The 18,862-nt window shown below is 36.7% G+C and overlaps 1 protein-coding gene across 1 annotated transcript in view; it reads right to left on the minus strand.

Moving 5' to 3' along the window:
- Abca3 (ATP binding cassette subfamily A member 3) overlaps positions 1 to 18,862 on the minus strand; it is a 524,972-nt gene that overhangs the window by 164,339 nt on the left and 341,771 nt on the right. The window contains exon 17 of the mRNA XM_090407639.1: positions 14,482 to 15,116. Within this exon, the coding sequence (XP_090263765.1) occupies positions 14,482 to 15,116 (635 nt within the window). The remainder of the gene's footprint in view (positions 1 to 14,481; positions 15,117 to 18,862) is intronic.

Consider the following 18,862-nt stretch of genomic DNA (forward strand, 5'->3'; position numbering starts at 1 on the left):
TGGAGTTTTTTTCAAGAGATTTCAGAAGAGTCAGTCAAACTAGGGTCTCAATAATATTGGGAAATGGAAATTATCTAGGCTTAGGTATTCACAAACATCCATGCTACAGTTGGATTTGAATGCAATGCAGGTTGGAGAATGAAAATATTAGATATGCATGCATAAATTAAAAATCAGGTTGCATTTTATGCCAAATTTAATTTATTATGAAATTTGATGCTAATATTACATGCTACACTGGTGACCAAAACCTAAGGATGAACACTACTTTTGAAGATTACAACCATAAATTCCGATGTATCAGCTTGTGGCAATTTGTAAAACTGATCATTTTGAGTGGAAAGTGGGTACACATTCAAATTTTTGAATTATGCGCAAAAGGGTCACTTGGTAGCACTCAACATGATAAAGACAAAAGGCTGCAATAAGCTTGTTTTTCTCTTTTTAGGGAAGGAATAAAGTTGCAAGCTTGGATGTCTTGTAATGTCTAAAAACATCATTTAGATGATTTCATGTAGGGAAGAATTATTGAATACTGTGAATAGGAGAAGAAGGGTGAGAATATGATTGAGACATACAAGCTAGTTAAATGCAGGAATTATCAAGTTGTTATAAAGCTGACATGGAAAGAGTCTGGAAAGTGTTTTTGGTATTGAGGCCACATTATAATATAAATAAGGAGTCAAATAAAATTAGGCAATTCAAACCCAACAAATTTCATATGTCATAAGACTTACATCATCATCAGGGGTAGTGGTACATAAGTTTTACACAACAAGAGCCTCTTAACAATTAATTATATATATTATATGTTTTTGATAACTTCAGAATTGTTAAAAGTTATACATATCTGTAAGGAGATGTGTTTTACATTATGGGAGATGCTGAGATAGGAGTGATGGTAGCTTGCTCCACCTTTGCTGCGAGTTGCCCAGTGTTGTACTACCTCACCCCAGTCCTGAAGATATTTTCAGGCACAAACTTTGTTTGCTCACACTTGGATAAAGGATTAAACTAAATTTATTATAGTCTAACCAAATGAAAAATAAACTTTCAACATATTTTTCTAAATCCAGAGTAATTTAATAAAAAGGTGGCACACTGTTTGGTAACTCCTATAGGTAAAGATGACCTGCCATTGCTTCTGGCTGGTATCTCCAGAAGCAATGGAGATACCTCTGGGCCTGGCTCCCACTCAAGAGACCTTAATAAAGGTCGAAATTAGTCTGGGTAGTGGCCCTTCCCTTAATGCTTCTGGCTGGTATCTCCACCTCTGGGCCTGACACCCAACTCAAGAGACCTTAATAAAGGTCGAAATTAGATAACATTATACATATCCATAAGGAGATGTGTTTTGCATTATGGGAGATACTGAGATAGGAGTGATGGTATCTTGCTCCACCTTTGCTGCGAGTTGCCTGGTGTTGTACTACCTTACAACAGTCCTATAGATATTTTCAGGCACAAACTTTGTTTGCTCACACTGGGATAAAGGATTAAACTAAATTTATTATTCAGGATTGTTAATTATAATTGATAAACCAGAATACAAATTTGTACAAATCCAGATTTATATTCTGGCTTATCAATCATATTTAACAGTTGTGAAGTTATCAAAAACATCTAATATGTGTAATTAATTATTAATAGGCTCTTGTTGTGTAAAACCTTTATGTACCACTAATGGTGATGGTGTAAGTCTCAGGACATACGAAACTTATTGGGTTTTAATTGAATATTTTTATTAAACTCCTTATTTATATTATAACGTGGTCTTAATACTGAAAACTTCACACAGAACTGCTAAACCACAAAAACTTACATTTATATATGGAAGAGGAGGGGGGGGGGGTTTGAACAACAGATCATTGCTAGAAACTGTATAATGAGGGTGTGAGCAGAGGAGAAGTTCTTTGCATGGAGAGTGGCTGGTGAGTGGAATGCAATGCCTGAGTGTATTGTGAATGTAGACACATTGAATAAGTTTAAGGCAAGGTTGGATGAGCATTGTATGTAATAGTGTGTAGCTCCAACGACGAGTCTCTGACTCCATGGAGGTCAAATGTTAATAATAATAAAATAATAATAATTTCAAACTTCTAAGGCACTTATCCAAAGATGTGTATGACTGAAGTGACAAAAAAGGATCCTCTGTAGAGCACAAGTGATGAATCTACACTGGGAATTATTTATTACTTAGGTTTCCAGAAAGTTGACAAGCTTACTATTATAGAAATTCTCCATACTTTAGAAAGAATTGAAGATTACAATATGAAGGTACAGTGGTAATAAAAATGTCACCCATCTTAGGAATAGATTGAACACCAGCTAAGTGCCAAGATGCTGGATGAATACTGGAATAAAGGTGCATAAAAGATAACACAAAAGTAAGTCAACTCTGGAACACAAAATTTCAGAACAAATGGAAAAATAGCAACAAAATTAGAAGACTTTTTGAACACTGTCTGGATTGGAAAAAATTTTTCAAATCATTTTCTAGCAAAAAATCAAAGCAGCTTTGAATATAAGTTTAGAATGGAAAGTTCACTGAGATCTTCAGTGTGAAAACAGAAGGGAAATGTGCATGTGTGCGTGTGTGTTGGGGGGAGCTAGTAGACTAACATTTTCAGATAGAATGAGTGCAACAGTACTATGTGTATGCAAAAGAGGCGGAAGCATCTTTAGTTGAAAATTAGGACCATCACCTGTGGCAAGAATACAGAAAACAAGACTGTTATTTAAACACGATGCAAGTTTCCTGCATTTGGCTCACTTAGTCAACTTTTGAATGCAATTACTGGCTTGCAAATATAGGCAAAACACAAAAATGCATGGAGATTTTGATTAAAGTGTATAATATGCTTTATTGTACACTTTCACTTACTTTCTTAAACAATCTTACTAACCTCTTATAAAAACAAAGCTTAGATAACGATGAGAATATAAAATGAATGGAGAATAAATGGGGAAATAGTGGCAATGGTTATGAGGCAGTGTGGTGTAACGTGGAGGTTGAGAGGAAGAGATATTTAGCTGGATGTTGCTATAGGCCTCGGAATGTGGAAGGTCGTGATGAAGAAATGTATAAAACTTGGATTAGTGAACAAAGGAAGGGTAATTATTATTAGGGAGAATTTAATTATGGTGGTATAGATTGGAATGAAGAGATAGCAATTGGGAATAAGGAAAATGAATTTCTCGAGTTCTTGAGAGAGAATCATCTCAGGCAGCACATAAAGAAAGGCATGGAGGATCAAGAGTTCTAGATCTCATCATTTCATCAGAGGATGTAATGGTTAAAGGAGTTTCACATTTTCCTCCAGTTGGTAAAAGTGATCATGAAGTAATCACCTGTGTTGTGGCTAGTCATATGCAAACTTTTGTGAGGAAAGTATATATGTGGAATTATAATGCTGGTGATTATGACAAGCTTAGGAGGCAATTTCCAGCTATAACATGGAACAGGGAGTTGAACGGTAAGGAAATAAATGCTGCATGGGAACCTACAAAGAAATACATAACAGCATCAATGTATGAATGTATCCCAAAGGCCAAAAGACTCAATAAGGTAGGTGTAAAATGGATGAATGTGCAGCTTAAGCATGAAATCTGGGAAAAGAAAGTACTTTGGAGAAAGTATAAGATGAATAATGGTAATCAGTCACATGAAGAATATAAAGAACAAGCCAGGAGAGTGTCTCAGTTAGTAAAGAAAACATAAGTAGAATATTCGCAGAAATTGGCAAATCAGGCTAAGAAAATCCCTAGAGAGATTTTTTTTACATATGTGGCAAGTAGAAGGAAGAATGATCATGAAAAATGAAGTTAAGGGATGAAAGTGGTAGAATAGTAACTGCTGCAGAAGACATTGTTGAAGTATTCAGTGATCATTTTATAAGGGTGTTTCATCGTGATCAGGGTGAAATCATGGGGAACTTAAGTGTAGATGACATAGGAGAGGATAGCTTAATTGTGAGTGAGCAGGAGGTATTTGAGGAAATATTTGAGGAAATAAGATTTTTGGAACAGCACAGGTTCCAAGGGAGTGGAAGAAGGGTAAAATGGTTCCACTGCATAAAGGCGGTGATAAGGTTGTAGCTTCAAATTATAGACCGGTCTGTATATCTGGAGTTGTAGTGAAAGTCGTGGAGGGTTGATGAGAAGTAGGATACAGAAATGGGTTGATAACAATAGTATTCAGTGTAGTTATCAGCATGAGTTTGTTAAGAGGAAATCATGTTTCACTAACTTATTTATGTACTATAACAAGGTGACAAATACCTTGGACAAGGGAGATGAATATACAGTGGTGTACTAAGCTTTTGCAAAGGTTTTTGATAGACTGCCACATGACAAGCTCTTAAATAAATTAAAACAGATGGGAAATGTGCAACTGGATAACATATTTCTGTGTTGGATCAGTGACTGGTTGTCAGATAGGTATCAGAAAGTTGTATATGGGGGTGCAGTATCTCAAAAGAGAAAGGTCACCAGTGGTGTGCCGCAGGGGTCAGGTTTTGGGGCCATTGTTCTTCAATCTGTATGTTAACACATTCGCTGCCAACTACAAGTATACTCGTAACTGGTAAACCAGCCACACAAGCCAGCTACAAGTATACTCGTATCACGCTTACCGCTGGCAATGAGATTACTGTACTGACCTTGAAGAAGTGAAAATGCTTGGCTTGTGGAGCTAGAATCAAAATTGTGTATTCTCATAGATGGTATATGCTCTGCACAAGCCAACTATGAGTATACTCGTATGATGCTTACCGCTGGCAACGAGATTACCGTACTGACCTTGAAGAAGTGAAATTGTTCGGCGTACGGGAACAGACTATGCCGAAGTAGCGTGACAGCGAACGTGTTAAAGATATTGGGTTGGGTTTAACTAGTGATATCCAGCTGTTTGCAGATGATGCAGAACTGGAGAGAGCAATGCACAGGCTGATGTTAATGCCTTACAAGAGGACTTGAATAGATTGCATGAATAGGCAGGTAAGTGGAACTATCAGTTCAATGTTGACAAATGTAAGGTTTCGAGATTTGGTAAACAACGATGGGATGCAAAGTAAACAATTGGTGGGGAAACTTTAACAGAAGTAGAGGATATGAGAGATCTAGAAGTGATGGTGGACAAGGACCTGAAATTCAGGGCCACATTGCACAAGTTGTGAAGACATCACATCGAATAATGGCAATGATGTGGAGAACCCTGACATGCAGAAACAGAGGTTATGATTCCATTGTATAAGGCCTTGATCAGGCCTCATATGGATTATTGTGCACAGATTTGGTTGCCGGGTTTTCATGGTGATGAGGATATGTTGGAAAGGGTACAGAGAGGATTCACAAAGGTAGTCAGTGGTCTCTGGAATGTGGACACGAAGATAGATTGAGGGAATGTAAGTTGCAGAGCCTTGTGAATAGGAGGAAGAAGGGGGGGGGGGTATGATTGAGAGATATAAGCTGATCAGGGGTTGTTATCAGGTAGACATGGAAGAGATTTTTCATAGAATGGGAGAGGGGAGTAGAACAAGAGGTCATGCTGGAAACTGTATAAGGAGGGTGAGCAAAGGAGTGAGAAGTAGGTTCTTTGCATAGTGGATGGTTTGTGATCGGAATGCATTGCCTGAGTGTGTTATGGATGTGGACACATTGAATCAGTTTAAGAAGCGTTTGGATGAGCATTGTATGCAATAGTGAGTACTTCTCACGATGAGTCTCTGACTCCATGGCTGTCAAATGTTAATAATAATAATAAATGTTTGAAAATCAATATAATAACGCAACCAAGAAAAATGAAAATCTCAGAGACCATCCTACATGGCATTCTTGTAATGCCAGACAGCAAGATGATGATGGGAGATGGCTGTGTAAACATTGATGCATAACAGAATTATTATTATTATTATTATTATTCAGGCCTCCATGGAGTCAACAGACTCATCACAGGAGGTCCTTAGGAAACACAAAGTCTATAATACCAATCCTTGAACTCACTGACCATTCTTGCGCTCAACACTCTCTCAGGCAATACACTCCACAGTTCAACCATCCTCCGCACAAAAAAACCCCCTCCTTATCATCTTGCTCACAGCTTCCTTTCGTAACTTCCAGGGATGGCCCCTTGTCATTGCTCCTTCCCACTGTTCCACCAAACGAAAGAACTTCCCAATGTTCACCCTGTAACTGCTTCTCAACAGTTTAAAAGTCTCGATCAGATCGCCTCTCCTTCTATCCACCAAACTCTGCAGTCGACATTCCCTCAGTTGATCCTCATAACTGATATTGTACAATCCTGAAACCATCTTTGTTATCTGCCTCTGTATCCTTCCACAGTTAATTCATCCCTTTCATATCCTGGGGATCAAATTTGAGATCAAGAGTCTAAGTATGGTCTGATCAGGGCCTTATACAATGGAATGATAACTCTTATCTCTGCAGGTTAGCGTCCTTCTCAGTATTGCAGCAATCCTCTGGGTTACCTTCACCACCTTTGCAATATGCTCCATGAATTTCAGTTTTCTATCAATCATCACCCCAGATCTCGTCTCCCCTACTTCCTCCTGTATAGCTCCTCCAATCAAGTATGCATCCTCCCATCGATGGTACCCAAACTTCAAGACTTTATATTTTGCTGCATTAAACCGACATCCCCTATTCATTTGCCCATCTGTCTAGTTTATTCAAATCCTCTTGCAGGGCTACCACATCTGTACTATTACTGATAACTCTTCCCAGCTTCACATTATCTGCACGCAACTGAATATCTCCTTGCAATCAATTAACAATGTCATTAATATTGTTGAACAATACAGGTCCCAGTACTAAGCCCTGTGGAACTCCACTTGTAACCTTCTCCTCCTTGATATTGCCTCACCATACACAACTCTCTGATACCTATCAGACAATCCTGAATCCAGTTGACTAACCCAACATTTAAACCCATGTGTTGCAACTTAAAGATCAGCTTGTCATATGGCACCCTGTCAAATGCCTTTGTAAAATCCAAAAAATGGCAGTATATGCCTTTCCCCTCATCAACTGCTCTTGTCACTTTATTATAAAAGGCAATCATATTAGTAAAGCAAGAGCTCCCCCTGAACAAATCCATGTTGATCTCACAAATAACATTACTCTCAATCAGCCCAATGCTGTATATAGTCCCTCACTAATTTCTCCAAGACCTTAACTACTGATGACACACACACACAAAGTGGCCTGTAATTAGACATTTCCATCTGCTACCACCCTTATGCAATGACACTATCTTACCTTCCTTGCATTCCTTGGGTACTTTTTCCATAGCCATATGCTTTCATTGAAAAGATAAGCTAATGGAGCTGTCAGTTCTTTAGCACATTCTCTCAAAACCCATGGTGAAATACCATCTAGTCCCACAGCTTTACTAACATCCAGAGTACTCAGTATTTGGAACACACTCTCCTTTTGCACTTCTAAACCCTGAACCTGCCTGATCCCTCTAGTATTAAAATTTACTCATCCAGGATGAAACACTCCAATAAAGCACTCATTGAACAACTCCACTATGTGCTCTGAATTATTCACTCTATTCCCATTTTTATCCCACTATGTCTTTCTTCCACAATCATTCCTCCTCCTACTGGCCACATAGCTAAAATATTCCCTAGGATTTTCTTTAAATCCTAATGCCAATCCCTTCTCATATTCCAGTTTTGCCTTCCTCACCATACTAGTCACTCTCCTGGCCTGCATTATATTTTTCGTGCATCTGCTCTCCATCCTTCTCCTTATATCTCTTCCATAATCTCTTTTTCAACTACAGTTCCTGTTTGATATTAGTTGTCATCCACTTTACACCAAATTGTGTCCACTTCTTCACTCATAGAATACAGCTTACTATTGCTGCTAACAAATATTCCTTCACAATTTCCCCAGCACTAATGATATCTTGCCCTTCCAATTCCTCCCTCCATGCCCCAAGATAGTCTTAGATATCAACTGCCCCAAGTTGATATCTAAGACTATTATAATCACCTACCTTATAATTCCACATACATTCCCTTTTCTTTGATACTCCTGCATTCATCTTCCAAGTCAACACATGTTCACTCTCTCCAACTGGGGGAGGGATGTCATCTCGGTTATTATCAGGTCTTCTGATGCCATGACCAAATTCAAAACTCTTGTACCTCTTGTTTCCTCTATTACATATTGCCTAAGATATTCTCATATTGCCTAATGCATTTTCCTCTTTCCAGCTTATACTGCTGTAGTTAAAATCTCCTATAACAATCATTCTTCTTGCATTTGCCATGCTCAACTACCTAATCATTTCCTGCTCCCCATCCTCTGTGCTCCTTGTTTTGTAGCAACACCCTACTAAATCTCCTGTCTTGGCCACTTCTACTTCACACCATATGCTTTCAAACCCATTAATGTCACTGCCTTCCAAATCCTTCACTCTTAGAGGACATAAGTCATCACTTATCATAAGCAGTCCTCCACCATGTTTTCCTTTCCTATCCTGCCAAAAAATGCTGTACCCTGCTACTTCAATTCCTGTTATTATATCATCTTCCATCACCCATGTCTCCGAGATCAGATCTCAATAATCTTTGGCCAGGCTGATGCTATCAGTGCCACCATTTCATCTCCTTTATTTTGGATACTTCTGGCCTTAGTATAAAGCATAAAAATGTCATTTCTTCTATACCTATCATCTGCTCTAGATCCCACTGGACTCAGTGTTACTTGATGTCATCCCCCTTAACTTAAAGTTGCAACTTGAATGCATAGAGAATAACAGTCATATTACACTTTAAAGAATCAATGGTAAGAATGAGATCAAGACTGGAGAAATGGTAGTATTAGTATTCTGGTAAGCATATAAACCATTTCTGTGATTTTACTGATGTTCCCTCATACATATGATGATTACTGTGGGAGCAAATGCCTCAGCATTTACCAATGGATTAGTGCATCAGACCAAGGGAAGCTATCTGCAGTTGATAATGTTAAAATCAGCAAGAAAGAAGACTTCATTATCAGGAAAGTTAGACTGAAGAAAATCAAGATTTAACAAAAAGAAAATTAAAAAGTTCAGAATGGTCGGTAACCTTAAAAGAATAAGAAAACGAACAAACTGATAGTATGGTGGAAATATTTATTTAGCCAAAGAAACTCAAGAATGCTAGATTCCAGTTTGAACATTCACTACCATGGTATAAGAGAGGAAACATATGATGCATTAATGCCACCATCAAGACAAAAACAATCAAGAGTGTGTAATTAGAAAACAGGGGAGATCAGCAGCAATCAAAGAACCTGATATTCTTTTTAAGGAACAGTAGTTGTGACTAACAGACAGGAAATGGAAATTGACATGACAGTCTAGAACAAGACAGCTACTATATTTGTGAAGTATATCTACTGGAAGGTTTGCTTTTTTTTTCAGATGTGATATATTCCTCTTTTCTTGACTTTTCATAATTATTGTGTAAGGTAAGGTGAATTTGGGAGTAAAATGGAATATAGAGTAATAGTCTTTGCTAAACTACAAAGAAGTTGAATTTCACCTTATACTCCTTTATAAATCATAACTTTAGTAACATTAGCATAGACTTCCTTATACTTTCTCTATGCATACCCAGCTGAACAGTATTAGTATCTCCAGGCCTCCAAAGAGTCACAAGACACTCTGAGAGGCTAAACCTCCTTGCAGACCACAATTTATAAACAACCTCACCTTGAATGCAAGTCAGGGTTGTACTCACCATCCAGTACATTCCATTTTTTCAACACTGTCCCCATGCAAAACTCTTTACTTTTCACTTCCATACTCATATGAATTTTATGCAACTTTCAAAGATGAACTTTTTTTCCCTCATCATCTATTATCCTAAGCTATAGATACAGGAGAGAAATCTCATAAATTTATATCTAGATAGGCTTCTCTAACAGAAGAAGCAGTGATATGTCTAAACATATCACTCCTCCTTCTCAGATCTCTCATGCTTAGTAGAACACATTTCTTCCATTTGTCCTCATACTCAAAATTCCACAATCCTGAATACTTTCACTCAACCACCATGGGAATCTCTCCAATGTTTCCTTATCACTTATATTCTATCTATCCTCATACTCATGAACAGTCTCAGTGGTGCACCTTGGGAATTTTTGTTTTCCTTCAGGTAACCAGATCTGTGCAGAAACCCACATATGTAGCCTGATCAGCGCCTTACTGACAATTAAGAATAAAGAATGGTATACTCATCAGTATCATTAGCATTATGGAAAATTTCTCTAGGGAACTTTGCACCTTTATGATGTGCCTCTGAACCTCAACTTTTATCTATACTCCCAGATACTGTACCTTGCTTCTTTCATTTCTGGATTGGAGTTCCACCAATGTACCTTATTTCATTTCAGCTATCAAAGTACATGACTTTACACTTGGTATAAACAACATATTATAACCACTGCATCCTCTGCTTCTAAAAATCTAGGATTTCTCTTTCGTTCAAGATGTTACTTCACACCTGAACAGCTGTTAACACACGTTCGCTGCCACGTTCCTCGGACATAGTTTGTTCCCACATGTCAAGCGCGTTCACATCTTCAAGGTCACTACAAGTAATCTCGTAGCCGGCTTATCAGACAGAATTTTGTTTCATATGCCAACTAAAAGTAATCTCGTATTATCCGCACCCATATATTACATGCACTGATGAATGTGTTCATTGCGTCTAGTCTCTAAAAACCTTCAGTTTCACAATGACCAGTAAAAGAAAACTTACTGATAAAGAATTAGAAGCTTCCGCTAATATGAGCGATAATGAATTCATCATTGCAAATGGAAGGATAAGAGGGAAGTTCTTTCCATTTCAAATATGCACAAATTTGAAAGGTTGAAGCAAAAAATTGGAATGGTAAAATTCAATTAAAACCAAATATCGTTAAGGACTGTAATTTGGGTATGTCAGGCATCGATCTTTCTGATCAAATGCTTTCTTACTATTCCCCCCTTACGAAAGATAATTAAATGGCCAAATAAATTGGCAATACGCATTTTTGATATATATATTCAAAATGCGCATAAATTTTATAATATAATTACTGGAAACGCAATGACTGTGTTAAAATTTAGAGATCAATTTATCTCAGTTTTTGTTGGAATGGATGAGCTTACAGCATCACAGAATATCAACAGGATTCGGGATCTTCATTATTTGGAAATTTTACTACCTACAGAAAAAAAGAATCGTCTGACAAGGCCATGCCAAGTATGTACACGAAACAAACAACGATGCGAAACACATCGTTATTGTCCTGTTTGCCAGGAAAAACTGCGTGGAAAATTGTTTTAAAGTGTATCATTCGTAATTTGAATAAACTGGTTTTTATTTTATTGATTTCATTTTATTATTTTTATTGATTTTAAATTGATTTACAAATTACGTGTTACACTAAGGATTAACTCGCGCTTGGCATAGGAGGTTGGTAATCGACATACGAGTATATTCATATTGGCTTCTGAAGCACATATATAATATACTATATTTTAGTTGAAATTATTTCCCTTCTACCAAGCCCCCACACATACACACCGCTTTATTCAGAATCCAAAGGTCCAAATTAAGGTAATTATACTAAGGGTTAACTTGTGTTTGGCATAGGAGGTCAATAAATCGACATACGAGTATACTTGTAGTTGGCTTATGAAGCTCATATACGAACTACGAGTATACTCGTAGTTGGCTTGTGAAGCTCATATACAAACTATGAGTATACTCGTAGTTGGCAGCGAACATGTCAACTTTATACAAATCCCAATCTTTCCAGTTACTGAATATTGATCTCACATATAGGGTGAGGGCCCCTAAAAGCTCTCTCAAAATTGACAATACAGAGGGGAGCAATTAGACTTATTAACAATGCATCTCTTACTAACTCACTCTCCCCCCACCACTTTCACACAAATTTTGGTTTCTGCACTATGTGTATTCTACAAATATTTCCATGGGAAATGTTCATCTGAAATAACATCAATAATTCCCTCACTTAGCACTAAGCTCGCTGGAACATGTGCAGCTGCTGTTCAACATCCCTTCACAGTGCATCTTGAAACCCACAGAACAAGTTTCATACTCCAGGAAATAGATGAGATTTAGGGATGGTGATAGTAAAAGAGTTAAAGTTTAGAGGCCATATTGCTAAGGTTGTCCATAATTGCTTGGCTACTGAAGAACATTAACAAGTAGAGATAAAGAAGTTGTCATTCCTCTTTATGAGGCCTTGATATGCCTACATCTGGATTATTGTGCTCAAGCCTGGTCCTCTGGGTTTCTTGGGGACAAAGAAGCAGTGGAGAGGATTCAGAAATGAGTAACCAAGATGGTGAATTGCCTGTGGAATGCTCCCTGTGAGGATAGATTGAAGGTGTTGGACTGCAGAAGTTGGTTGATAGGAGAAAAAGAGGGGATATGATAGAAACATTTCAGTTGCTTAAGGGGTTTTATAGGAAAGATGAAGGAAAAATGTTCAGCACTTGGCTAGAGGGACCAGAACAAGGGATCATCCCTAAAAGTTTAATAAAGGTGTGGTTATAGGGGGTGTGAGGACTAGATGTTTGGCTTGGATAATTGTGAATGAGTGGAATGGGTTGCCAGAGTCAGTTGTAAGTTCTTTGTCTGTTAATGGGTTTAAGGAGAGGAATGATAGACTGGATCTCCTGCAATGAGTCTTCAGACTACATAGATGTGCCCTTATAATAATAATAATATATAACACTATGCATCTCCTCTTGTCTACTGATAACTGCAGCAGGAATCAGACACTGCTATTTACCTGATGCTCTTTTTCCTAGCCTCAAATGAACCTCATACATTTCAACCATTCCTTTCACATCGAGCACACTCACACATACTAATGCCCATTCTCTCACTACTGTTTTAACCTTCAAAATCTCTGTTCATTCAGCCAACCTCATCTCATATTTCTCTTCTGCTCTTTTAAATTTCCTTTTCTTCCTCTTTACTTTTTCAGATCTCTCATTCAACTATAACTCTATCATGACTTTATCTCCTAAAATAGCTTTCCCAAATGAATCACAGAAAATTCTTCAAATAAACTCAAATGTAATCCATATATGTTAAATGGTTCCATAAATCCATCAAATCTCTTCTGCAGATTCACAAACTGAACTTCCACTCTCATAACTTTGGATGCCAGAGATGATGTTATCTCTGGCATCATATTTGTACAGTGCCTCAATCCATTTTCATTTGACCTGGGCAGCATATTGCTCATCTTTCCTACTACAGTATTATCTTACAGTATTCTCCATAACCTTCTGTACATCCAAATCATTTACTTCTATAACCACCTGTAATGTTCCTGCTTGTTTACTCCAGATGGAGAATGACATCAATAATGATGTTCATTCTCCATCCATAACAAAAGGAACTCTCTCGTGATGCCATTCATTCACACCTCTTTCACATGATTGTTTTGAACTCTCCTATTTATATTCACCAATCATCTGATCTTATGATTCATATTATTATTATCACACCTTCTAAAGAGTCTGCAAATCCATCCTGGGAGGTTCATTCAAATGGCAACATATTTATCATACTGAATCTTAAAATACCCCCTGCATTAACAACATATATCAGTAATGTGTCTCAGTCACACACAATTCTCCATGTAAAAATGATACTCCTCACACTTCTCTTCACCACATCCTTACACAACTTCCGGAGATGGCCTTTGGTTCTTCTGCTTTCATCTTCTACTCTTTTGTTTCATCTGATCAAGTACAACAACAACAAAAAAAATAAAAATAAAATAAAATAATAATAAAAGCTGAAATTTCTGCTCTGGAGACTAAGCATAACATCGGCACTGCAGACTTTCTTATGAACAAGGTTTAAGAAGCAATGGGATTATCACTTAGCAGGTGTCTATAATAAATTTAGTTTAATCCTTTATCGAAGTGTGTGAAAACAAGGTTTACGCCTGAAAGTATCTTCAGGACTGGGGTAAGGTGGTACATCATAAAAAAAAAAATAAAAAAAAAAATTAAAGCAGGCATCTAAATAGCATTCCCTGCAACTAGGATGATATCCCTTTGTAGCAGGAATACTCACTAAATATCAAAACTTGTTCCTGCTAAATGAAACATATGCTAAACAGTGAACAAAGAAGTTTCAGAAATTCTAAATTTTATTGGAGAGGAAGTAATGTTCAAATATGCATAATATATTTTAAATGGCTTGTAAAGTATTATTATAAGGCAACTGATCTTTTTCTTTAAGTAACATAATTTAAAATTTCTCTGATTTTGTGTATTTCTCAATTTTATATTTAAGAGGTCCCTTCAAAAGCATAAAATTTCACTCTGTGTGCATGTATGTGGAATAAAATTACTACCATTATTAAAATGAATTCATTTCATATAATTTTAATAAATATATTGATAAATAGCATTACCTGATCTTTAGCAGTTCGTGGAAAAGGATGGTTAGTAACACATATTTGAGATGTATTCCTGTAGTATTTTAGAATAGCATTATCCATGGCTAATAATGAAATAGCTGGTGTATGCAAAGCTTGATCATTGAAAAGTGCCAGGAACTCAGATTTATTAGATGAGGCACTATAGTTGAAACTAGCCCCAATCATAAAATGGAGGTTATAATTCCCAATATTTTCTTCACCCTTCTTAATTAAATAAGCTATAATATCTTTATCTGTTGTATTCACAAAATCAGGCTTATCTTCAGGAAGCAGCTGTGCAACATAATGCTCCACTGTTTCACTTATAAATTCATTTCCAGAGGTACTGTTACTAAGTGCATATGTTACATAAGTTCCTCGAAAGGGTTTTAAATTTAACTCTAATGGGGGAGAATCTGCATTTTGTGGTAATGTTCTGAGAATAACTAAACCAATTAATAAAAAGAGTGGGGGCAAAATAACCTGGGATAGAGTCAAAATTCTATTGCGGAAAGTATACAGTATTCGTTTCAATAATAGTGCCCACAGCTGTTGAAAAAACAGAGAATAATTTTTGTTCCTTATATCTGGTGCATGGATTCCAACAGAGTCACCTTCATCAGTTAGTCCTGTAAATACAAAACATGCTTAATAAATAAATAAAAATAAAAATAAATATTAAAAAATAAATAAATAAAAAAGTGACCAAAATTATAAAAAAATCACAAATGAAATGTTATTATATATCAACACTAAAAGAGTATTTTTTTACATATATCAGCATCAAGTCTATCTCTGTATTTCTCAATTATACATTTAAGAGGTCCCACTAAAAGTATCAAATTACACTCTATGTACTTGCATGTGGAATAAAATTATTACCTGTTATTAAAACTGTATTTATTTTTGTATAATTTTAAATAAATAAATTGATAAATAGCATTACATGATCTTTAGCAGTCTGTGGAAAAGAATGGTTTGGTTAGTAACATATTATTATTATCATCCCAAGACCCCATGGAGTCAAAGACTCATCTAGGAGGTCCTTTTATCATACACACAGCTCATCATACCATGCCTTAGACACACTCAAATTCTCTGCAGACACCACACTCTCAGGCAAGGCATTCCAATCATTCACAACTCTGCATGCAAAAAACCTACTCACATCCCTCCTACTTATACAGCTTCCAAGGATGTCCTCTGGTTCTCCCCTGATCTCCAACTGTTTGCTGTAAAACCTCTCCAACCCCTTACTACCTTTGCAGGTCTCTATTATATTTCCCCTCTTCCCCCCTATCCAGTAGATCACAGTGCTTCCCAAACCTATGGATGTAAAGGCCTTTTTGGAAAAATTAAAATATTTCATGGCCTCATCAAAAAAAAAAATCATAATACAGACATATATTATTATAATATTTATTGTATTTATATTCAATACAAAACTTACACAGCAAATATTGCAAAAATCAAATGCAAATATTACATTTTTAGCATCTCACATACACATTGGCCATGGCACACTTAGTCATAAAACATTTTAAATTTGTTTTCATTATTTAATGGCCTCCCCTCAACAAAACTAACAGCCCCTAAGGGGCTACAGCCAACAATTTGGGAAGCGCTGCACTAGACTGTAAATTGCATCTTCTAAACCTTTCCTCATATTCAACATTCCAGAGATAAGAAACTACCTTAGTCAGTCATCTCTGGACCCTTTCCAACATCTCTTCATCCTTTTGAAAACCAGGTCACCAAATCTATGCACAGTAGTCCATGTGTGGCCTAATCAAAGACTTATACAATGGAACAAGAATCACCTTACTTCTACAAGTCAGTGTCCTCTGCACCATTCCCAGAATTCCTTGAGTTGTCCTCACAATTTTGGCAATGTGTTCCTTAAATTTCAGATCCTTATCCACTATCGTCTCAAGACTGCTTATTTCCTCTGCCTCCAACAATATATCACCACAACCATAAATTCTATATCCCATCTTTGTTTCTCAAATTTTAAAACCCTTTACAATATGCAGCATTGAACTCTTATCCCCATTCCTGTGCCCATTATTCAAGTCTTCTTGTAAGGCCACAGCACCTTCTCTATTCTTCATAGTTCGTCCCAACTTTGCATTATCATCGAAACAACTGAATATCAACATCCAAATCTTTGCCAATATCATTACCATAGAGGGTAAACAGAAATGGCCCTAAAACAGGTCCCTGAGGCACACCTCTAGTGACTTTCCTCTTCTGGGATATTGCTCCCCCATATACAACTTGCTGATACCTATCAGATAGCCAGTCTGATCCAATGCACTAACCTAACATTCAACCCCCCCCCCTTTGCTCTGGTTTGACTATCAACTTATCATGTGGTAATCAAAAGCCTTTGCAAAATCTAAGCGTACTACTGTGTATCCCTCTCCTCTGCCCAAGGAAGCCGTCACCTTATTGTAATAAGTAAGTAGATTACTAAAACATGGCCTCTCTTTAGCAAATACATGCTGTCCATCAAAGATAATACCATTGTTGTCAACCCAATTCCTGTTCCTAGTTCTCACCAGCTTCTCCAACAACTTAACCACAACACGTCATACACAGATAGGCCTATAATTTTATACTTGATTTCTATCACCTCCCTTATGAAGAGACACAATCTTGCCCTCCTTCCACTCCTTTGAAACTCAACCCAGTGCAAGACTCATTTTAAAAAAATATATCAAGGCAGAAGTCAACTCTCCCTGACACATTCCTTCAGATATGATATATTTTCATTCACAAGAATGAAAGACCTTTATGATCTTCTCATTAAGTATCTCCACTATATCTTCCACAGTAGTAGTTATATTTGAATTACTTATATTCTCAAAATATTTGAGAAGCATTTCTGTAGAATATGAGAACAGCTTTGTCCATAGCTAATAAAATATAATCTATATGTGAAATTCCTACAAGAGTACTATAGAATAGTGCTCTTTTGTGGAATTCACATAACAGAACTATAGAACAGAATTATCTGCCTAACTCATGCATTTCAAATCTTTGCATAAATATATCCTCACATCTTCACTTTTCTCTTTGATTTTGGAAGTTGACTTCCATCTCAATCACATCTTTTAAAATGAATTCAGCTAAATGTTCTTTCCTGATACCAATCACAATTAAGTTTCTGAAAATTTGTTAGTAGAGGGACAGTGGAATGCATGACTGAAAGAATGTGTGCTTTGCATTATGGAATACTAAGGCAATTGACATGATATCATCTGCCACTATATACAGGTAGCTTAATTGTGAATATATTTCATGTGCAAACTTTGTTTGCTTACACTTGGATAAACGATTAATCAAGAATTTCTTGGCAAGCATAATTTACTTAAAACTTTCTATATCTGTCTGTCTCTGATCCACAGTATTTTAATAATAAGGTGATCTACTTTTTATTACTTCTATATGGGAAATACATGACATCTGCATTAATTAAACCTTGGTATCTTTCTCAGTCTGGCTTCCACTGAACAGAGTTGGGAGTAGAGAGTTCTACCTAATATAGTAGGTTTTGTCTGTCAGTGAGTGGAGCCACTGTTGAGTCTCTTGTCCTTCAGTTTAACAGGTCAGGCGTCATGAGTTGAGTGATCCATTTGGGTTGCTCAGTGAAATTTAGAGTAATATTGTAAATCACTTAGAGTTTCTGGAGAGGTACCACTATGCTTCAACAGTACCTCAATAACGGATGAAACTGGTTAGGGCAGTGACCCTTCCTTAATGCATAGTATTATGCACATCTGATAATGTGCTTTGCATTATGGGATACTAAGGCAACAGTGAGCTCATCAGTGTCTTTATACAAGTAGACTAGTCATCTTCATGTGCAAACTTTGTTTGCTTACTCTTGGATAAAGTATTAAACAAGAATATGATTTCCTGACAAGTATAATTTACTTGCTAAATGGCTACCATGAACACATTAGATATACACATTTTTATGGACCCAGTCATCTAGAACAGCGCTTCTTAAACTTTTCCATTCACAACCCCATTTTGCCCAAGAAATTTTTACGTGACCTCCAGGTATAGAGGTATATAAAATAGGTATACAAATCAAACATTTACTGAGAATAAATCATAAAGACATTTATTTTAAAACAATTCTTTGGTATACATAAAATTTTACCATTTACATAAAGAATTACCAACAATAGCCTCGAATCTGAATTAATTTTTGGTCATTGCAAGTTCAGAAACCTTTACTGTTTTTCGCAAACCTCACATTTGGTTACACGACCCCATTTGGGGTCACGACACACAGTTCAAGAAGCTCTGATCTAGAGCTTCTTGAAGCTCTGATCTAGAGGACTGAAATTAATAACTGATCTGG

Source organism: Typopeltis vanoorti, chromosome 17 (assembly GCF_054136105.1).
Source record: "Typopeltis vanoorti isolate ZY-2024b chromosome 17, IOZ_Tvanoo_1.0, whole genome shotgun sequence".
Taxonomy (NCBI): Eukaryota; Metazoa; Arthropoda; class Arachnida; order Uropygi; family Thelyphonidae; genus Typopeltis; species Typopeltis vanoorti.